General features: G+C 42.0%; 2 protein-coding genes across 4 annotated transcripts; both read left to right on the plus strand.

The window, feature by feature from the left end:
* Positions 1-3972: 3972 nt before the first annotated feature.
* inaF-D lies at positions 3973-23132 on the plus strand. 3 transcript variants are annotated; one of them, XM_065220338.1, is made up of 3 exons: positions 3973-4434; positions 21659-21922; positions 22002-23132. In XM_065220338.1, exons 2-3 carry the CDS (start codon positions 21709-21711, stop codon positions 22400-22402), a joined length of 615 nt encoding a protein of 204 aa, XP_065076410.1. In that variant the 5' UTR covers positions 3973-4434; positions 21659-21708; the 3' UTR covers positions 22403-23132. The 3 variants fall into 3 exon arrangements, with proteins under 3 accessions (XP_065076410.1, XP_065076409.1, XP_065076412.1); XM_065220337.1 differs by having other exon boundaries at positions 3973-4430; XM_065220340.1 differs by having other exon boundaries at positions 3973-4427.
* Positions 18818-20426, plus strand: LOC135699959 (uncharacterized). Its single transcript, XM_065220284.1, has 3 exons — positions 18818-19135; positions 19461-20067; positions 20125-20426. Exons 1-3 carry the CDS (start codon positions 18818-18820, stop codon positions 20424-20426), a joined length of 1227 nt encoding a protein of 408 aa, XP_065076356.1.
* Positions 23133-23201: the final 69 nt, after the last annotated feature.

Raw genomic sequence — 23201 nt, forward strand, 5'->3', positions numbered from 1 at the left:
TACTTCTCGAGTTTTGCAGTACATTCGACTACGACTAGATTGGTGAGTTATTGCGACACCGACATTAATTTTTTCGGGAAAATTTTTGTAAAAATAATTTCAGACGGTGATGAGCTCACATTACCTTTGTATGTGGCGGAGTCTAACAGACATCCAATAATGGGTCGTGACTGGTTACTTCGATTGGATATCGATTACAATAGCGTTTTCAAGCCCGGAGTTCATTCGATTTGAAAAATCTGTTGGACAAATACTCTCGTGTTTTTGATGGAAAAGTAGGTAAAATTACCGGCATTCAGGCTTCGCTGAGTTTGCGTCATGTGTACATTAAACAAAGACCAGTGGCATTTTCTGTTCGAGACGCTGTCGAAAAAGAAATTGATAGGTTTGTAGAAGGTGGTATCTGAGAGAAAGTTGACCATTCTGAATGGGCTACACCTGTCGTTCCAGTTAGGAAGGCTGGCGGCAAGGTCAGGCTGTGTGGTGATTACAAGATCACTGTGAATCCCCATTTGCTGGTTGACGATTGTTTGCAGCTGTTGCCGGGGGAGAGCGATTCTCAAAAATAGACTTGTCACAGGCTTATTTGCAGCTTGAAGTCCGAGCTGAGGATAGAGGTCTTTTGACTCTCAGTACTCACAAAGGACTACTTCGGCCTTGATATTTGGTTGTTAAATTTGGAATTCATAAGCTTCAAAGGAAGGTGGATGCTATTCAAAGCATGCCTGTCCCGAACGACAAGGAACAGGTGCGTTCGTTTGTCGGACTCGTAAGTTACTACGGTCGTTTCTTCCCGAATTTGAGCACAATCCTTTATCCGCTGAATAATCTTCTGAAGGATGATGTTCCGTTTTCATGGACTAAAGAGTGTGACAAGTCTTACAATTTGGTGAAAAGGGAAATGCAATCTGATTTCTAGTTCATTTTGATTCAACGTTGCCGTTGATACTCGCCACTGATGCTTCACCCTACGGTGTCGGTGCCATTCTCAGCCATCAGTTCGCTGATGGAACTGATAAACCGCTGCAATATGCTTCTCAAACGTTGACCCGCACTCAGCAAAATTACTCACAGATCGATAAAGAAGCCTATGCCATTGTGTTCGGGATTCGCAAGTTTCATCAATACTTGTACGGGCGCAAGTTTACGTGGGTGACTGACAATAAGCCAGTTAGCCAAATATTTTCGGAAAGTAAGGGCCTCCCAACGATGTCGGCAATGCGCATGCAGCATTACGCTGCTTTTCTGCAGAATTTTGATTACAAGATTCGATTCCGCCGATCATCTGACCATTGCAATGCTGATGCCATGTCCCGTCTACCAGTAGCTGTTACTGATCCAGAATTCGAAATCGAGGAGCCTGATGCAATTGAAATCAATTCAATCCAGACTTTGCCCCTAACAGTAGATGAGTTAGGACCTGCCACTCTTGCGGATAGTAGCGTGCGTGAGTTGATTCGTGGTTTGAGACCTGGTAGGACGGTCCATGCAAAGTTTCGCTTCGGAGTCAGTCAGGAAGAATTCAGCCTTCAGAAAGATTGTATTATCATTGTATTTGTATTACCACACTTCGGAGTTTCCAGAATTAAATCCCTTGCGCGAGGTTATTGCTGGTGGGAAGGTATTGACAGGGATGTCGAGGATCTTGTCGAAAACTGTGCATCATGTAAAGCTACTAGATCGAATCCTCCTAAAGTTTTGTTTCACTGTTGGGAGACTCCTTCAGAACCATTTCAACGGGATCATGCAGATTATGCGGGTTACTATTACTTAATTCTCATTGACGCTCACTCTAAGTGGCCTGATGTACATATTGTCAAGAATATGACAACTGAAACAACAATTCGAGAATGTAGACAGTTTTTCAGTACATACGGTATTCCCTCCGTATTCGTGAGCGACAATGGTCCTCAATTTACATCAGGAGATTTCGCAAAGTTTTTGAAAATGAACGGTGTTGTTCATAAGTTCAGTGCACCTTACCATCCGGCTACAAACGGCCAAGCCGAACGATTCATTCAGACAATGAAACTGAAATTGAAGGCCATTAGGTGCGATAAGTCTCAGGTTTATGCTGAGCTGTGTTCTATTTTGATGTCGTACAGAAAAATGGTTCGTCCTGCCACAGGACTTTCCCCTTCCATGATAGTTTTTGGCCGTCAAATCCGCTCTCGTTTGGATCTCATGATTCCGTCCACTGGTTTGCAGAACCGTGAAACTGTAGCTAAAGTTCGCGAATTGGAAATTGGATCAAGAGTTTCTGCACGTGAGTATGTCCAAGATAATAAATGGGAGTTCGGTATTGTCAAGAAGCGTCTTGGAAAATTGCATTACTTAATTTTGCTTGATGATGGCCGGGTATGGAAGCGCCATATCGACCAGCTACGAAGCATTGGGCAAGGGATTGCGAGCTCTTCAACGTCTGAATTCTTTGCGCGCGGTGAGTGGTCTGACTGTCGCAGTAACTCCGTCTGGTTCTACAGTTCCTGGAACTGGAAGGGCTCAGAACCCCCAAGACAGTACAAATGACGAAGACATTCCTGATCCTACACCCAACGTTACTACTGCAAAACCCCCTACTCCCATCCGACCCCTAACGGTGCCGGTATCCAGTGCGAGGGAACACGCTGAATCTCTGAGGTCTACGGGCCCAGGTGATTTATTGGTGGACCAAGGTCTGCGACGCTCGAAGAGGACTATTCGACCACCGACACGGCTCAACCTCTGATATCACGGAGAAACTTCTTTACCAGGGGGAGAGCTGTTATAACCTGGCAGCACTGGACGCTGCCAACCGAAACGAGCAAAACTACACGAACGTGGCTCGACGTGGCGATTGACTACCGAGCGCGTTAGAACAAAAGAGCAACCACAAGAGAAACATTGTTATATATTCTTCTCTAATAAAACGTAAAATAAAGTTAAATTTGATTCTCTAAATAACTGAGAAGTTAGTGCTTGTCCTTGTTTGCGATCCGGACTTCCGTGACTGACTCTACTAAAACACAACACCCTCTTGGATGACGTTTTTATTTTAATTGAGAAAGTCACCATGCGTTTCCACCAAAGCGACTTATAGTACCGTGCTGTAAAGTACCAAGCGTCTTCACTTTTCGAAGAAAGCAAAGGCACGCAAAACTAACAAGTGGCAGGTTTCATTACCTTTTGCCACATGAGAGCTCCTCAAACAATACGAAACAATAACAACACAGTTCATCATGCTTTGCAGGTCCCGTTTGATTTGAATGCACTTAATCTTTCATCCAAGATGAACAGAACAACATCTAGCAGCAGTCAATGGAATAGGTAGGGGAAATGTCAGCTTCGGCAATACCTTAACCTAGTATCGTCAGGGGGTGAGCAAAGTCCTAGAGCACTCAAATTTGGCCAATAGATGCTCTGAAGCACAATGTATCCGCATGCCAAAATTGAGCTCTCAAGAACTTTGTTTACCACCTTGACGATAATAGAATAAGGTATTACCAAACCCGTCATTTACCCTATCTGATGTAGCACAATTGTCAACACCGAGAAACGCATGCGCCTTGGCGGCGGGGAGAGCTGAATATGCTTTGTTTTGTTATCGTCGCATAGCTGCTGCGAGCGGAAATAAGCCACCAAGAAGGCTACTCTTTTCAACTCAAAATCAAAACAAATCGACGTCGCAATGCTGAGTTGGGGGTTGCTTTGATGGTGTTCGGTAACATTCTGATATAATGGGAAACATCTACTCCGTAAATCAAGCTTCAGTAGTAAATGTTGGGGCTTGAAAGATTTTCCAGATCTCCCCTTTTAGCCTCGCAAATAAACAGAGAGTGCGAGCGGAAAAGTCTTCCATCCCATGTATGTGAACTTGTGGGAGCGAGAGAGCGCCCGAACGGCAAAAAACACACGTGTGCTGTGAGATTCGTTTTCCTCGGTGTGAATTTTCCGCACTCGTTCCGATCCGACGTCAGTGAGCGAGAAGTTTTCATTCGATCTGGATTGTTAGTCGATTCCGTGGTCTTTCTTATTGGGACTTTCGCACTCGCATTAAAAATTGGCTTCGCTATTGGAAAGTGGTTTTGCAGCTGGAAATGAGCCGCGAATCGCAAATAATTTCGCCCGTTTAAGTGGTTCGGTGGTGGTGAAAGCAATAAATTTTCGTTACTCGGTGGTTATGTTTTATCTCGGCGGGAGTGTGCAGATTTTCTTTTTATTCGCTGGAGTCTTACGTGAAAAAAGGGAACCTGTGGTATAATTAAAGTGTGGGATTTGCTGAAGCGAGGAGGTGGCCGATGGGCGGAGGACCAAAGTGGGGGTGAAATGTTCTAGAGTGTGGTGCTACGCGCGTTGGATAAACACGAACCAGATTTGTTATTCTTTTGTGCTCGCTACTAATCGAATGCCTACTCACGGCAATAAGGAGAAACGCGGAAAGCCGAATCGTAGTAGGTCTGGCCGATGGCTATAAATTATTCATCTGTCGGTCCATAAGCAGGCGAACCCCGATTCGAGTAATGCATTGCACACATTCTGCCTTTTAAGTGATTCGGATCAATCAAAACAATATTTTATTCCGTAAAGAAAATCGTAAAGAGGAAATTTATTGAATCTGGTGAAAAGCGGCTCCCGGGTAATAATTCATCTTTTTACGACGCTACTGAGCGTTCTGTGTTGGCAGATGATGTGCAATCTGTCAGTCGGGGAGATCTACTTCAGTGATAAATGGAGGGGCCAATCGTAGTAGGTACATAGAGACCGTATGGTTCACACTGGCTCCATAACAATGACATTCCAAAACTTCTACCTCGTCACGCCAAACAAGGAGATTGGAATCGCTGGATAAAGATAACAAACGGAGGGGTGATGTGGGGGAAGAAAATGGTCTCGTCTAAATGCTAAAGGGTATCCCTGTGGGCCGTACATAAGGGAATGTGCGCGGTGGTGCCACGATTACACGGGTGATGTGTCCTAATTCGAGGTTTCCTTTTCACATTTTCTTTCTTTGCTTTGCACCCTCCCTTCTTCATACTGGTGCAGCCCTATATGGACTCACCACTCACCAGGGTATTGTTGCTTGCATTTAATATTGGCTACATTTAGCTCGTTTTGGGCGCAATCTGAGTTAATAAGTTTATGGAGTTGCGAACTTCGAGATTTTGGAAATTTATTTAAAATTGAGAATTTAAATAACACGTTGACTATATGTTTAGTATTACTTCTGCGTGAAGTCAACGTTTTGTATAGTTGAAGATGCTAATTTCAAATAACAGACTAAAGTGGTAATTTTTATACGATAGATTTGATAGTTCTGTTAGAATACGGCAGTGTGATAATTACATATAGAGAGTAGAAAGCGAGCCCGTGTCCCCTCGAGGACGTCAAGTCGACGATGACAGGAGCACATACCGTGGTAGAGGTAACAATAGCTGCAATTTCCAAACCTACGACTGAAGGCTTTCCTTCAGATAACAACTGGAGTGCGGTAAAAATCGGTAGAACTGTTTCAAACACATCGTCGGTACTTGAGCGTGTCGGTGATCATCTCTTTTTGCCAGTGGTGGCGGGGGGGAATACCCCTCACCATTCCTCTCCAACCGGGGAATTTGGTAAAGAGATGATCAAACCGATTTGTACCTTCTTAAAGTTGTTCTTGCTCGCTTTCTACTCTCTATATGCAATTTTCACACTGCCGTACTCTAACGGAACTATCAATTCTATACTTTCATCTCCTCATCTATCGTATAAAAATTACCACTTTAGTCTGTTATTTGAAATTAGCATCTTCAACCATGCTTGGCATACACAGTTTTGGTCACGAACTGCTCATTTGCTAATAACTTTGCACACAGTTGACGAAACATAGTTCTTTTTGAAGCAGTAGATAGAATAAAATGTAAGCTTGTTATAGGTACGTTAAAAAAAATAGATATTATTTCTAGAATTAAACTATATTTTTTTTTGTGTTGTAAAAATGAAGTGAGAAATGCTCGCTGTACATCTCGGACTTAACGTGTAAAAATTCATTGGTGTTGATTCAAATGATAAGATTTACCTACTCTTTGCATATCTATAGTAAACTATGATCCTGATCTATAAATTACTATAAAGAAAAACTAATTTCAACAACTGATTGAAAAGTTATTAACAAATGAGCAGTTGGTGTGTACAACTGTGCATTTCAAGCATGTCTTCAACTATTTAAAAAACAGGTTTTAATATTTTTTGTTTCACCCCTTGTTTGCAGGGCTGGTAGTGATCACTGCTGTCAAAAATAGTGATTTTAATGACCATGTTAAATAAATAAGTGACCAAATAGTGACTTAAAGTTGTTAAAATAGTGACTAAAAAGTGACCTAAGAGAAGAAAAGTAGTCGATATGATGGCACACAAAAGCTATAATACCTCAAGAAGTTTTAAGAATCTGGAGTCAAATTCCATGCACAGTTTTAAAGGCTCGTGGAATTTTATTATTATTTCTAATGACCTCATTCCAAGGGAGTTCTGGAAAAAGATCTTTCAGAAAAACATCATATGCTATCTGTTTTCAAGGTAGTTCTGAGGAATTTTGTTTTCATGTGAAGCCTGATAGTTTTGAGTAGAATTTCAAGAAAACCCTGAATTGAATTAAAAGTAAATTTTAATGATAACTCCAAGGGTATTCTGAGGATAATTTCATAAGATTTGTGGTAGAAAATGAATCCAGATCATAAGTCATTGAAATTTGTATTAAAATACTAAAAGGAGGATTACAACTAAGTCTAATAATAACTCCAGGACATCTTCGAAGGAATTTGGAAAATAAATTCAGGAGAGTTTGCCAAACAAATTATGAGAAGAAATCGAAGGAATTTGTTAGGAGAAATGCCAATGAATTCTTAGGAGACTTTCAATGTGAGTAGAATGCCAAGGAAAGGAGTGAGATTCAAAAGGAAATCGGAAATTAATTCAATAAATATTCGGAGAATCTTTTCTAAGTGTTCATATTGTGGAAAATTTCAAGGTAATTCCGAGGAAAACTAAAAAAATAAAAAAAATATTTCAATGGAAATCTCCGTTAGATATGGAATGGACTATTCTGAAGGCTTCAGAACTACTTGAATGTTCCCAAATTTTTCCTGAAGTTATTGAAACTGCCTTGAAGTTCTTTTGTAGTTTGAGAAACTAGCCTGATGCCCACAATACTTCTCATCAAATTCAAACTTCCCTGAACTTTATAGGACTTTCTAAAGTTTCCTCAATTTTTCTAACGATCATGGATTTCCTCTAAAGGTTTAACAATTCGCTGAAGTTCCTAAATTTCTTTAAAATTGATGTGACTTCTCTCATGTTAACGGAACTGCTCTGAGGTTCTGTATTCTTTTCTGAAATTCTCAAAACTTCTCTAAAGTTTTTGCAGTTCTCATGCGGTCCTAAAAATGTTTAAGCTTCAGTGAACTTCTGATCTTATGCGAAGACCTCAATTAACTTTTTGACGTCTCTGAAGTTATCTGAAAATCTGGGAACTGCTTTAAATTTCCCACTAATTTTCTGAAACTAATGGAACTGACCTCCCCCCCTGAGATTCTACCAATTTTTAGGATGCTCCCGAATTTTGCTAATGTTCATAAAAAAGTTCGTGGATCTCCTCTTAAACTCCGTAGATTTCTAAGAAGTTCTCGAAATGTTTCTGAAGACCACTGTTCTTCTGTAAAGTTTTCGAAGTTTTCCAAAATTTCTGGAACTTTTGTGCTCCCGCAATTTTCATGGAATTAGAACGAAATAATTAATACAGTTCTATGATTTCCACTGAAGTTCTCAAGATTTTTCTGAAATTCATGGAACAGCCCTTAAATTATCGACACTAATTTAAAACTTCTTCAATAGTCTAGACTTTCGTGGTACCTAAACGATTGTTGAATTTCTTCAAAGTTCTCTAAACTGCCTTGAACTTGTGAGTATTTTACAACTTTACTGAAATTAATAGATTTGCCTTGAAGTTTCAACAATTTTCCTTAAGTATTATAACCATTATTAACAATCGCTAATTTTCCCTGAACTTATCTATGCTTACCTTAAGTTCTCTAAATTTGTTTAATAATCCGGCAAATTTTCTGATGTATATTCTTAATTCCCTGACGCTTCTGACGTTTTCGGATCAATCATAGAATTCTTGGAATACCCCATAATTCCATGGAACTCCTTATTAGTCGCTACAAATTCTCTTAAGTTAATGGGATTATTCTGAAGCTATCTGATCGTCCTCGAAGTACTCGGAACTTCGCTGAATATCATGAAACTATCTAAAAATATCTAAATTTATTAGGAGTTCTCTGAATGTCTTGAAGATATCGCTGCTTGCTTAAAGTTCTCACATTTGTCTTTAATTAAAGGAACTTTGTTGATGTTCTCTTATCAACTTAGGATCAAATTTTCGTATTTTTTAAGTTCTCGAAATCTCCATGGTATAACACCCTTAAAATATGTTCCAGAAAGTCCCTCGGAGCTTTTCTGAAGTTTCCGGAAATTCCCTGAGTTTCTCGAAACTTCTATATGGGTTTTACTATTTCCTTGTAATTATTTGATGGACTTTGATTCTCTGACCTGTCTTGATGTTCTCGAAGCTTCCACAAAGCTCTTAGTTCTATTGAAGATCTCGGTTCTGCTAGGAAATAAATAGAATTCCCGTAAACACCTTTGAATTTCCCTGAAATTCATTATACTTCTGTGAAGTTTTTGAAATATTTCATAAGTTTCATAAATTCTCTGAAGGTCTCTGTACTTCCCGGAAATTCGCGGAACATCTTAAGGGTTCTCGATTTGTTTTCAGCACATCCTCCATTTACGATTATAGATTTTTAATCTATCTGGTTGGTTGGTTGGTTGTCTTTATTAAGGAGATTTTCAGCTGGTTCATCTCCGGAACTTAATCTATCTAGCTTTTCTGAGGTGCTTAGAACTTCTTAAAAATTTGCCCAATACCCCTCAAGTTTTCTAAATTTCTCAAGTTCACTTGACACCTATTAGGTTCTCTGAAATTCTAGGAACTTCATAAAAGAACCGCTTTGAGGTTCTTACAGCTTCCAGTAAGTTTCCCATATTTTCAGCGTGTTAACTTCCCTTATGTTCCTGCAGTTTGTTTATAGAGCTTCACTGAAATTCTCAGCATTTCCTTTCATTCCTCAGAACTTCTCCAAAGTTCCTACAATTGTTGTAAAGTTGATGGAGTTGAAGATCTCTAATCTTTCATAAAGCTAATTATGAACTTGAAATAAATCATTTATTTGTTTACTTAATTCTGGCACTTTGAATATTTTCAATTTCTTGAACATGTACATGGAATACGAAACTTCAAGACATTGTATATTTTTAGATCTTGGGCTTACTTACTTGGAAAACTCAGGTAATGTTATCCAGAAAAATGAGTAGACATCCTGTATATAGAGAAAGACGATTAAACGTCACAACACAAAGAATAATCAACCTTGAAATAAATTCACGCGAAAAAAAGTTGAAAATAGTGACTTATTACAAGAAAAGGTGACTTTAGTGACTTTTTAGTGACTGACTTGAAAAAAGTGACCAAGTCACTAATAAGTGACTCGCTACCAGCCCTGTGTTTGGGTAATTTGCTTAAGTCCACCCCGGGAACTATTTGACAGCTCCAGTGTAATGTCAATCTCCCCGAAAATTGTGGTACTTTGGTTCTGTCAAATCGAATCAACTCTTTTTTCACTTCCTAGATCTTTCTCCACTTGGTCTAACCACCTTGGTCGCTGTGCTCCTCTGCGTATTGTACCGTCCGGATTCGAGGCAAACACAATTTTTACGGGATTGTTGTCCGGCATTCTTACAACGTGTCCCGCCCATCGTACCCGTCCAGTTTCCACAACTTTCTGGATACTGTGTTCACCATAGAGTTGAGCCAGCTCGTGGTTCATCCTTCTCCTCCATACGCCGTTCTCACATACCCCGCCAAAGATGGTCCTAAGCACTCGTCGTTCGAAAACCCTCCTCGAGCATCGTCCACGTCTCGTGCCCGTAGAGAACTACCGGTCTTATCAGCGCCTTGTACATGGTAATTTTGTACGGGGGTGAAGTTTACCCGTCCTCAGGGTCTTGTGGAGTCCGTAGTAAGCACGACTTCCAGCAATAAAATGCCGACGAATTTCTCTGCTGTAGTTTTTATCCGACGTCACCAATGATCCGAGGTACACAAATTCATCCACCACCTCGAACTCATCTCCGCACGCTATGTCTGAAGGCACTTATTATGCAAGTTGCATGTACCTCCGATTTTTTTTCACAGGAAGTTAATATTGATGATAACAATCAAATCTGTGAAAGACTTAAAATATTTCATCTTGGGTTTTTAGAGAAAAGGTGTTTTGAAGTTGATATCAGGCATGGAAAATCATTTACATTAATTTCGTGCATTCATTTACATTTATTGGCCAATAACTTTTTTCATAAACCAAATTTTGTTAAGTAATGTATGCGGTATTGGTAGGTCTTAACATTGGCTACAACTATTGTGAACATCTAAAGTCTGTATCTCTTATGCATGACGAACTAGAGAGATCAGTGTTTTTCGAAGAATGTAAATTATTGACTGAAAAACAATATTGGGTTCTGCTCGCTCTAGTTCATCATGCACTAGAGATACAGACTTGGGATATTCACAAAAGTTTGAGCCAATATAATGACGTATAAAAGAATGACACATCTTATTAACGAAATTCTGTTGATAGTCAAAGTTAAAAGCAAATAAATGTACATAAATACACTGAATTAGTTCAAAGATTTTCCATACCTTCGGCTTTCGATGAAGGTGTATAACAAATATTAACGATACAAAACTATTCTCTGACAATACAAATCAATAATATAATAATATAAATTGTTTCAAAAGTGGTTAAAGTAGTCCAAAGTATAAGTATTGGGAGTACCATAAGGTTTCATGACTTTCCCATAGTTTTATTTTGCATTTATAAGTAAAATATTAAAACAGTTATTCTTTTCTCAAATTGTATTCTTTTTAATAGTTGCCATCATTTCTTATCAGTACCTATATCTATATATAATGAAAATGTTAAGCAAATGTGATGCAACAAATAAAATGAAGATTACTTTAAATTAGCGCTGTTATACGAAACCACAGCTTTCAACAGGTTCTCTTCGTATTTAACATGATTCTGCGCCACTTTAAAGTTACTCCATGTTTGGATGAAATCATGATGCACTGCTTCTGTTGTTTGTTCCGTGAACCTTGCTAATCCTTTTCCTGTATTCTTACAAAAATCGCTAATGTGATATTTGACAATATGGAATTTAGGGGTTACTGGAAGGTTTGCGGTAAGCCAACTTTCACAAAAAAAGATCTATGGCTTTTCGAAATCATCGTTGAGCTCATCGCCAAAACAATGACTTATCATTGCATGCATGTTGTCTAAAACCTTTACCTGACGATCTAGATTGCCTCCTATCAAAACTGTGCGTTTATCCAGCAAAGATCTACAATGACGTCTAGCGAATCCAAATTGCGCATGCCGACTTGCATTAGAGGCAGCCGCCCAGTTTGAAGCGTAATTGGGCTCATTTTCGGCCACGTTGTTGTAAACTGTGTTCATGAGACCCAAAAAGAGGTGTAGAGCAGGTGGTGGACAAAACAGGTTGATTTACACAGTTGAAAAAGTTTTTGGCATCTTTGTTGATTCCTCCAGATTCTTTCCAACTGTTCGCAAAAGTCCTGATGGAACCAAGTGTTCGTGCAAGGCCATTGCATGTCCTTAAATCACTCTTGCGTGCCGTGCAAAATGCGCAAGGAAACGTTGCACTATTTGACATTACTCCAGCCAAAATATTGATAACCTTGAGATCACCTGAAACAAAAAAAAAAGAGTTGAATAATGATAATGGGACAACATAAATCTTAATCTCACCAGTGACAATTGCTTTTCTTTTATGTAATCCAAGCCTCAACCACAACAGGGCAATGTTTTTGCAGTTCTCTTGAATTCCTGGACCCAAAGGCAAGAATGAAACACTTGCGAACACCTGAGTCTTTTAGTCCGGTAGTGCTCATTCCTTCTTCGATGGTCATGATGATTTCAAGTGATCCTTGACCGTCATCGATCCCGATCTTGCAAATGATCTCTCCCACATTAAGCGAACCCCACACGAATCAATATATTGACGCAAAGGGGAATTATTGACAATAATATTGATGATGTGAATACAGAATTATTGCCAATACCGATGTATTGACGTCAATATAGAATGTATTGACAATACGATTATTGTCCATAAAAACAAACGTGTAGGGTCCACTTTACGTCGACCTTTGACGTACTCAATCAACCCCTAAACGCTTGTACACATCAGAACAGATTAATTCTCTATTGCGAAGGATTTTCCTTTGCATGAAGTCATGTCGCACTTCATCACGAAACATAAATCCTCGAGCTCGGACAACATGTTGTTTATAGGGGAAATGTTGGCTTCGACAATACCTTAACCTATTATCGTCAGGAGGGTAAACAACGTCCTTGAGAGCTGGCTGTCTTTGACTGTCATGCCCATTGTTATCTCTTTTAAACTTATGAGGGATGACAAATGTGAATAGTTGTTGATCTAGGAGACAACTTTAATTGATCTTACGCAAAGTGGTCAGAATCAAGATGGTTGTTACTTGAAAGCCAAATAGAACTCTTAAACGGAAAATTAACTACTTGAATCCACTTGTGAAACAATTTTAAATTGATTTGTATAGTCAAAGAATAGTTTTATATCGAAGGCAGAAGGTATGGAAAATCATTTACATTAATTTTGTGCAATTATTTACATTTATTTGCTTATAACTTTGACTATCAACATGCACGAAATTAATGTAAATGATTTTCCATACCTGATATCAACATCAAAACACTTTTTCTCAAAAAACCCAAGATGAAATATTTTAAGTCTTTCACAGATTTGATTGTTATCATCAATATTAACTTCCTGTGAAAAAAAAATCGGAGGTACATGCAACTTGTATAATAAGTGCCTTCAGACATAGCGTGCTCCGTCGATTGTCACGCTTCTGTCTATGCAAGCCCTATCGCGCTCGGTTCCTTCAGCTAACAGATACTTTGTCTTCGACGTACTCACCTCTAATCCAACCTTCTCTGCTTCACGTTTCAGTCTGGTGTATTTAGGCCTATTCTGCGCGGCGTGTGAGGTGAGGTGACAGGAAGTGACAATTGTCACCTCGGGTGAGGTGAGTCTCCATGCAAATCAAATGGAGAGTCACCTCACCCGAGGTGACAATTATCTCTTCACTAGTGACAGCGAGTCATCTCACCTCACACGCCGCGCAGAATAGGCCTAATTGCTCCGCCACGGCTCAAAACGTTCTTCCGACAATGTCCACGTCGTCAGCGAAGCAGATGAACTGGCTGGACGGATTGAAGATCGTGCCCGCATGTTAAAGCCCGCACGTTTCATAACACCTTCTAGGGCAATGTTGAACAGGAGGCAGGAAAGACCGTCGCCTTGTCGAAGTCCTTTGCGAGTTTCAAACGGGTCCGATAACGCACTCGATATCGGCCCTTATTACGGGTGTTACTACACGGTGATAAGGAAGTGATACTCATAATAAGAGCCGTGATTGCCGTACAAATCAAATGGGACTCACTTCACCGTGACGACAAGTGACAAGTTTTCACCGTGAAGTGACATCCGCAGGGTTATTCTGCGTGGCGAATGAGGTGAGACGACAATTGTCACCTCGCAGTCACATGACTCTTCTCACTCTATTCCGACAGTCGACTCGGGTGACGTGAGAGGTTCATTCTTAGGCTCTGAACCATTTGGTGGATTTTTTTTTAACTTTTGGTTAAAATTTTACAGATGGAAAGTTATCGATTAACCCTGCTATCCGAGCGTGGTTATTTCTGACAGACAAGAAGTTAAATTTTGACAACCGTGGGTCGAAAACCGGTCGATCGATAGCAAGGGGATTTTCGAACATAGAAAATAACTTTCGAAATGTCACTTTTAACCACGAGTTAAATTTAACTCGGCAAATGGTTTACAGTCTTAGGTGAGTTGCAAAGAGAATCGGTGTTCATTCGCCGAAATGTCAGTTTGCTTTGTTTTTCGAAAAGGGCCTACGCAGTTTTTGTAGGTTCATTTATCAGTTTGATCGCAGGTTTTTAGTTTTTACTATGAACATGCGTTTCGAGTCGTATTCCATGTCAAACAAGGTAGATTAAAATATTTTATTTTTTTCTTAAACATAATCCGCGTTCACATGTTTGAAATAATGCATAAAAATATCATTAAAATGAATTGAAAATGTTCGGTCAGTTTCTCCATTTCCGATCCAGCGGCACGGCGGTTCGTAAATCGAACCAGACGTAACAAAATCTCATTACTTGGAATTTATTTCATAAAAAAGTTTTTTGAAAATATTATCAAATACCCCTCAATATGGGTATTTTTGGTATCGGGGTGACGTGTACGGACCGGACATCGATGTCTGGGGCCGTTTTAAAATTTAAGATGGCGGCTCCCGGTTAGAGAAGAACTGGGAAATACTGCCAAATCACTCACAATATTGGGTATTTTTTTAAACCTTGGTGACGTGTAGGGACCGGAAAACCATGTCTGACGCCTTTTTCAAGTTCAAGATGGCGGCTTCCGGGTGGAAAAAAAACTTTGGGAATTCTGTGAAATACATCTCAATGTGGGTATTTTTGGAATCTTGGTGACTTGGTGATATGGTGGCCTCCGGTTGGAGAACAACTTGGAAATTCTGTCAAATACCCCTTACTATGGGTATTTTTGGAAACGGGGTGACGTATATCGACCGGAAATCCAAGCCCGGCGCCATTTTGATATCCAAGATGGCGGCTTCCGGTTAAATAAAAACTGGGATATTCTGTCAAATACACCGCCTTATGAGTAGTTTAGGAATCTTGGTGACGTGTTGGGACCGGAAATCGATGTCTCACGCCTTTTTTTTGAAATTCAAGTTGGGGGGTAAATATGGGTATTTTTGGAATTGGAGTGACGTGTAAGGACGGAAAACCCATCCGTATTTTTCTATTCTTCTGTATTCTGAAGCCACCATATTGGATGTCAAAAAGGCGTCAGACATTGCTTTCCGTGCTCTACACGTCACGTCGATTCCAAAAATACCAATATTGTGGTGTATTTGACAGTGTTTCCAAGTTTTTCTTCTACCGGAACCCAGCATCGTGGATTTCAACATAGAGCCAGGCATGAATTTTCGGTCTCTACACATCAACACGATTCCAAAAATACCCATATTGAGGGATATTTGACAGTATTTTTATGTTTGTCTCTACCTGGAAACCGCCATTTGGATTTCAAAAAGGCGTCAGATATGGATTTCCGGACTCTACACGTCATCCCGATTCCAAAAATACCCATATTGTAGAGTATTTGACAGAATTTTCAGGGTTTTCTCCAGCCGGAAGCCGCCATCTAGAATTTCAAAATGGTCTCAGACATCGATTTCCAGACCCTACACGTCACCAAGGTTCCAAAAATACTCATACTGTGGGTAATTTGGCAGTAATTCCCAGTTTTTCTCCAACCTGAAGCAGCCATATTGAAGTCAGAATGGTGTCAGACATCGTTTTCCGGGCCCTACACGTCACCCCAATTCCAAAAATACCCATATTGAGGGGTATTTCACAGAATTTTCAAGTTTTTCTCCAACCGGAAACCACCATCTTGAATTTCAAAATGGCCTCAGACATCGATTTCCGGTCCCAACACGTCATCCCGACTCCAAAAATACCAGTTTTGTGGGGTATTTGGCAGAATTTCCAAGTTTTTCTCTAGCCGGATGCCGCCATATTGAATTTCAAAATGGCCTCAGACATGGTGTTCCAGTATCGAAGCACCCCCCGACTTTGCGAGCGCCGTATTTTTACCTTCGGGTTGAACCAATTTTCTATTTCCGGAAAAAAACAATTTGGAATGTCACATGAATTTAGTTTGTTTCATTCGTCCAGAAGAATAAACGTGTTTTTGAAATCGTAGTAAAAAAAATAAGTATATTTTCTATTTCCGAAAGGCAGTCAAAGCTTTAAATCAGCAAAACTACAGTTCGCTAATACCCAAACATTGGTCCTTCTAACCGGATAATGTCGGACCTGCAAAAGCTGATTAGCCGGAGGAACGCCCTCATGGCTCAAATCAAGGTAGAGCTTTCAGTCGCGGACAACATCAAAGAGCGGAATCCGTCCCAAAGTGAGGTCAGGGACCGACTGAATCAGCTAAACGAGCTTGCTGCTAGTTTTCGGGAAACGCAGAGCTCCATCGAGGAGAAACAGGAGGACCCAGTAGCCATCGCATCGGTGCATTCGGTCAGGGAGGAGTTTTTCGAAATGTTCTACAGAGCCAAGGATATTTTCGAAAGCCATCTGGATGAAGTTGGATCTTCCGTGAGTCAGCAACCTGTTGCCAATACGGCCGATTGGAAGGAGGCACTTCATCTGCTCATCGAGACGCAAAGGAAGCTATTGTTGGATCAGGCGATGACAGCAAAAACCGTCGAAAATCTGTCGAAGTTTCCGATTGCTGCAATCAAACTTCCCGACGGAGAAGAGGTGTCTAATGGTGCACCCCAGTTGAATGTTCGGTTGCCTGCCATCCAGATTCAGCCATTCAATGGTGAACGTAAACAGTGGATGACGTTTAAGGACCTCTACGTGTCAACAATCCACAATCGGGCTGACATTACAGATGCGCTGAAAATGCAATACCTCTTTTCCTATCTGGATGGAGACGCCAAACGCTTAGTCAACAAGTTCCCTATCTCGGGTGTGAATTTACGATAAAGCGTGGGAAACACTGGTCAACCATTACGATAAAAAGCGTTTCACAGTGGTTCACGAATTCATGGCCCAACCGGCCGTAACTCCAGCATCGCCGCAGTCGTTGAGCAGACTAGTTACAACATCGGACGAGATTGTGCAACAGCTGGATGCTTTGGGGCAGGAGTTCAAAAGCCGAGATCCGTGGCTAATCCATCTCATCCTGGAGAAGCTGGACAAGGACACACGAGCCAGTTGGTCTCAAGAAGTAGTGGAGATTGAGAACCCAACATTCGAGGAACTGCTGGCGTTTCTCAAAAAGCGCTGTGAGGTGATCGAAACTTGTTCTGCGTTCGTGAAGAAACCAGTGAATGAACCGAAGAAGGAAGTACAAAGATCGGTGCCAATCTCGACGAAGCTGAAGACGCTGTATACTTCAACAACGGACAAAAAGTGCGCGAAGTGCTCCAGTGAGCACAATACGTATCAGTGTGAAGAATTCAAAAATATGAGTGTGCTTACGGCCATTCCATTCGGTGAAGTCGTGTACGTCGAAGTCTGTGTGCCACAACTCCGACTGCAAGCAACGGCACCATACACTGCTGTGTCCTGAGGTGAGGAAGGCTGAACAACCGGAAGCAGAACAACAAGAAGATTCGGCGGTGGCCCCTGCAAAGGAAGAAAGTGCCATTGTCTCACTGGCGGCGGAAGTTCCGGAGAACAAGCAAAAATCTATCCCGTTGCTGCCAACGGCTGTTGTCAAGGTGCGAAGGGTGGATGGCGATTTTATGACAGTGAGAGTTCTCATCGATTCCGGTTCTCAAGCGTCGTTGGTGACAGAATCCTGTGTCCGGAAATTGCAACTACCACGAAGGAACGGCAAGCTAGTAGTCAACGGTCTGGGTCAACAAGAGGTCGGAACGACACGCGGTGTGGTGACATTGCGCCTTGCATCTCGGTTCAAGGACACCCTAGTCTTGAGCATTGAGGCCTACGTTCTTGGCAAACTGACTACCACAATACCGTCTCAGCCGTTCGATGTGGATAACATGAAGCTTCTAAATTAACTGGACGGGTTGGCGGATCCGGAATTCAATCAACCAGGCGTGATAGACATCATTCTGGGAGCAGGCGTTTTTCTTGCACTCTTGGAGGGAGATCAAGTCAAAAACGAGAGCGGCCAAACAGTGGCCTAACGGACGATTTTCGGATGGATCGTAGCAGGCCGCTACGACGCTGCAGCTGTCATTCAAAGCAACCACGCAATTCTCAGCCTGCACGTCGAAATGGCAGCAATTTAGGGAACAGGAGGAAATGTTCAAACCACCATCGCTTAAACGCTGTCCAGACTGGAGAGTTATAACATGTTATAACGGTTGTCAACTAATTGCAACACAGAAACCACCATCAAGATAGCGCTATAACATGTTATAACTCTGTAGTCTGAACGTACTATTACTCCTTCTGAGCAACTGGTTACTGATTATTTCAGTTCAACCCTGACACGAGATGATACTGGACGCTTCATTGTCAGACTATCCTTTGATAATTCGAAGCCAGCGCTTGGCGATTCTCTCACTGAGGCCACGAAACGACTCACATGTATCGAAAGGCGATTTCAACTGGATTCGGAGTTCAAGAATCAATACACTAACTTCATGCGTGAATATTTGGAGCTCGGACATATGGAGGAGGTTCCGGTAGCCGAAGTTCAGAAGGTTAGCGGTGAGTGCTACTATTTGTCTTGTGTGTCATCATCTGGAGTTTCGCTCAATGACAGACTGTTGGCCGGACCAAACAATAACGCTGATATCTTCACAGTTTCGTTGCGGTTCCGTTCACATCGTGTGGCTTTCCGTGCGGATGTTGCCAAATTCTACCGTCAAGTACTGGTACATCCAGCGGACCGTGACTATCTTCGTATCGTCTTCCGTGAAGAACCCGATCAGCCGTTGAAGCACTATCGCCTTTGTACAGTGACGTACGGAACGAAAACAGCCCCGTATTTGGCGATCGAGGCCATGAGAGAATCAGCTAAGCCGTACGAAGCTGTTTATCCGGAAGCAGTGGAGCGGATCAAGCTTGACTTTTACGTCGACGACTTCCTGTCCGGAACAGACAACGAGGAACAAGCAATCCGGCTGAAGCAGCAGGTGGTCGAAATCTTATCTTCAGCCGGGTTTGAACTAAGGAAGTGGTCGTCTAATTGTGAGAATCTTTTATCCAACCACTCTTCGGACGAAGCACAACCCGTACATATGAAGCTTTCGGATTACAACGAGGCAGCGAAGGCACTGGGCATCCTGTGGTATCCGTCTCCAGATGAATATGGATTCAAGGTTAGTTTTTCCTCGCACAGAGTCAACACTAAGCGCCAGATGATATCAGATTCTTCCAGATTATTCGACCCGTTCGGATGGTTGGCTCCTGTAATAGTCAAAATCAAAATTCTCTATCAACACATCTGGCTTTTCGACATCGCCTGGGATAACCCGTTGTCGTCAGCCATCGAGCAAGAATGGCAAGCAGTGAAGCAAAATCTTCATCTACTCGAGTCCATCCGAATTCCACGATGCATTTTTCCAAGCCGGGACCGTGTGCAGTTTCATGGTTTTTCGGACGCCTCCGAACGGGCATATGCTGCGGTGGTGTACGCGAGAACAGTCGATGATCAAGAAAAACGTTTCGGTGGTACTCATTGCGGCTAAATCTCGGGTGGCGCCAATCAAGCAAGTGTCACTACCTCGTCTAGAGTTGAACGGAGCGCTGCTATTCACGACATCTGCAATTTTGGATTACCTGCCACGAAGCTGCTGGAATCACGTATCTAGCAAGGATAACCCTGCAGACGTTGCATCGCGTGGACTATCACCAGATGAACTTGTCAACAATCAGCTATGGTTTCAAGGAGCACCGTGGCTGAAAGAAGATGAATCCGGTTGGAAGCGAAGTCCAGCACTACAGGTTGTCGACGAAGATTCGTTGGAGGTCAAACCGATCAAATCGTTGTGTACACTGACGACGAAAATAATCAACTATAAGGTTGAGCAGCAGCTAATCGTTAATTTTTCCAGCTTTTCACTTTTGGTTCGTTCCTTGGCATGCGTGTACCGTGTGATCTACAACTTAAAACCCGTCGTACTCAAGCAAGGCACCAGCGAGCGACACATTGGAGAGCTGACTTTGGACGAGCTATATCAAGCTAAGATACATCTGTTGCAAGCTGTGCAGCACGAGGTATACGGCCAAGAGTTAGAATTGCTGCGTAAGGGTAAGTGTCTCCAACCTAAGCATATCATTTCGGCATTGCATCCCTTTTTGGATTCAGAGGGAACCTTGCGTGTGGGCGGCCGTCTACATAATTCGGCCCAGCCATACGAAGTAAAACATCCAATAATCCTTCCACAAAATCATCGAGTTACGGAGCTACTAGTGCGCGATCTGCATTTGCGCAACCTTCACGCAGGACCGTCTCTTCTGACCGCAATTGTCCGTCAACAGTATTGGATAGTTGGTTGCCAGACGGTAGTTCGGAAAGTAGTACAGGGATGTATGCGATGTGTGCGACTCAAAGGCAAGACTGCTGGTCAACTCATGGGAACCCTTCCACCGGCAAGAACTTTCCTATAAGCGGTCTGAATTCCTCCTCCTGGCCGACCTGAGCGTTAAGACCTCCGATAACGATTTTGATGTCATGACTTGGGCAGCTGTCGTAGGGGTTCATCATATAACAATCACCCAAAATTGAGTGTTATTGTGTGGCTCTTTGCATTCTTGGAGTTCCAACCATCAACAGTTTGACCAACAGACTGGCTGGCGCATGGAGAAATCGCGCACAATTCGTTGCAGAACATATGCTCCGCAATTAATTTCGTTCAAAACAACAATACTCCAGTCCAGCGCCGCAGGAAGCACACGCTATAGGAAGTTATCGTTATGCAGTTGTAAATACAACCAAAAGGAAGAACGGAGGAACAACCAACTACCATCGAAAACACAAAATCACCGGATGCCACCCACCGTCCATGTGTTGGAGTGAGTGACGGTGAAGAAAAACGAAATACAGTAGGCACTGGAAGTCGATCCACCTATTTCGGTGCCAACATTTCATTAGGGCGAAACTGCTTTTGTAAACAATTACGTCAACTGCCGATTTAAATGCTGACTCCTGCAGCTTAACGAAGCCAGCTGGTAGAGGAAACATTGATCAACCTGATGGTGTCGTTACTTTGCGTGTGCATTGTTTACAAAAGCAATTTCGCCCTTTTTGAAAGGTTAATGAAGATTTCTACTGCTGGGTAATCGCCTACTTCAATGTTGATAACGACGACCGAGCGGACAGACGGTTGTTCGTTCATCGTAGCATTCGTGAGAAAAACGAGTAAACTAGAACGTAGCTCCAAACCCGCCCTCCAGGGCACTGGAATGTGGCATGGGCCATAAGGGGAGGTGGGGTGGTCGGAAAAATCAATAATTTATTTATCAAAACACGATCTGCCGGTACACAGTCGGTCATGAAACGCACACGCGGAATTGGGTGTATCGTAGGAAGGTATATTTAAATAATAATGCCAGTTTCTGTTGCTCTTGCTCAGCTACTGCGATTGTGAGGATGTTTACTCGCGGGGCTCCGGAGAGGGGAGGGTTCAATAATGTAATTAAATCTGAGCAAAGGATTTTTGCATTAGCGATGGGCAATTGAAGTTTGCGGCGCTGCTTTCATGTTCGAAATTAAATTTATCGGCAGTAAATGAGAAAGTGTTTCGAATATTCGAATATGCATTACTCAAAAAATGGGTTCTCGGCCTACTGCGTTTGTGAACCGGTTTTGAATGAGTTTCTTCTGATGTTTTCTTCGGTAGAATGTTTTAAACGGTAGAGTGATCGAAATCGAACGAAACGCACAAACATCATGAGTTACATGGCAGAGGAGAAGATCAAGCTGGCCGGCGAGGATTCCAAGGACCGGCTGTACGAGGCCAAGCAGAACCAGAAAGCCATCCGGATTCTGACGGTGGCCGCCTATGTCCTGTGCGTCTCGCTGGTAGCCATAATGCTTTCCCTGTACTACATCTTCCTGTGGGACCCGAGCACAAATCAATTAAACGCTAAGACGCAGACAGTTGGTCCGTGACCTTAAAGTTCGCCCTTGCCCGAGTTCGATTCCCACTAATGGCATCATTTTTTGTTTTCGATTTCTTACAGACAATATCGTTATACCGGACAACCTGGCGATCCAGCTAGCGAACAGAAGTGAAGTACCGGCGGAGCTTTTCTACACTAATCTGTACCGACATCTGATCCACAGTAAAACGATGAAGGCTCGCAAATCGGCCGCCATCTGGGAATCGTCCAATCTGACCCGGTTGATTCAGCTATACCAGCAGCAAAAGGATGGCGACCAAGGCATGGAGCCGCTGGTGGACGTCTCGTCTTCGTCAGCCGAAGGAACACAATCGACGGGACAGCCATCATCGGCGCCGGCCGACGTCATGATGGCCGACGAAGACGACGGTGGCGACGATTACGAGCAAAGCGGAAACTACGGCCTGTACTCGAACCACACGACGATACAGCTGGATCAGGATGATGCGCTGCAGCAGTGATTTGACGACAGATAGCTCCAAAGGATACTATTTTTCTATGACAATTACGTTAGTCACACAATACTCACGATGCGATTTTTGCAGCAAGAGTCACCACCACACAATCAAACATTCGGCGAAATTTCAGCTTATTTAACAGTACACACGTTCACACTCACACTCATGAATAGAAATGTTGACATTTATATCCTAATTTTGTTGACGGATTCAAACAAAAACCGGCACTGGTACTCTTTACAAAATTGGTAAAAAGTTACACACTGAATAAAAAAAAATGTGGCCTAAATTGGGAAAGCTAACCCTCGAAAACATTTCCAAACATTTAATTGCTTTAATTAAGATTAGCTCCCCGTTTTATCGATCGACAATGAAGAGGAAAAAACGAACGGAAGTATTACTTATACAGTGTTATACATTTAACCTTACTCAAACATGCACGAAAAGTCCATTTCCCACATTAACTCTTCGATTCTCTCCAGTGCGACAAACATCCCAATTTCGTGCAAAAGGTGTTAGTTGAATATAACAGAAAATGTAACCACGCGTTAAACTCTATATTTACTCGAAGCACTCTTTGCCAAGAAAGGTGAAACAGTTTTAAACCATTTCAAGGTTCAATAACAATTTAGTAGAAAGCTAGAATACAATAAAACAGATGGAAATGATGGAATCGTTTGACAGCTGGACAGTTCTGTTAAGTTTAAGGAACTAAGAAGAGAAATAATAAAGGTTTTAAGATAAGCAATTCGGAGGTGTTTTAGTTCCAGACTTGGTCAAAGCCGGCTGTGATTTATCTCCA

Source organism: Ochlerotatus camptorhynchus, unplaced genomic scaffold (genome assembly GCF_037179485.1).
Source record: "Ochlerotatus camptorhynchus isolate MF236.1 unplaced genomic scaffold, CSIRO-AGI_Acam_v1.1 ptg000124l, whole genome shotgun sequence".
Classification (NCBI taxonomy): domain Eukaryota; kingdom Metazoa; phylum Arthropoda; class Insecta; order Diptera; family Culicidae; genus Ochlerotatus; species Ochlerotatus camptorhynchus.

Bases quoted from the DNA above. Each gene is read 5' to 3' on its own strand.
- LOC135699959 (XM_065220284.1), top strand. From the start codon at position 18,818: ATGAGAGAATCAGCTAAGCCGTACGAAGCTGTTTATCCGGAAGCAGTG. The intron at 19,136-19,460 runs GTTAGTTTTTCC...ACGCGAGAACAG, and splicing joins CAGATGAATATGGATTCAAG to TCGATGATCAAGAAAAACGT. The intron at 20,068-20,124 runs GTAAGTGTCTCC...TTTTGGATTCAG, and splicing joins GTTAGAATTGCTGCGTAAGG to AGGGAACCTTGCGTGTGGGC.
- inaF-D (XM_065220338.1), top strand. From the start codon at position 21,709: ATGAGTTACATGGCAGAGGAGAAGATCAAGCTGGCCGGCGAGGATTCC. The intron at 21,923-22,001 runs GTCCGTGACCTT...GATTTCTTACAG, and splicing joins CGCTAAGACGCAGACAGTTG to ACAATATCGTTATACCGGAC.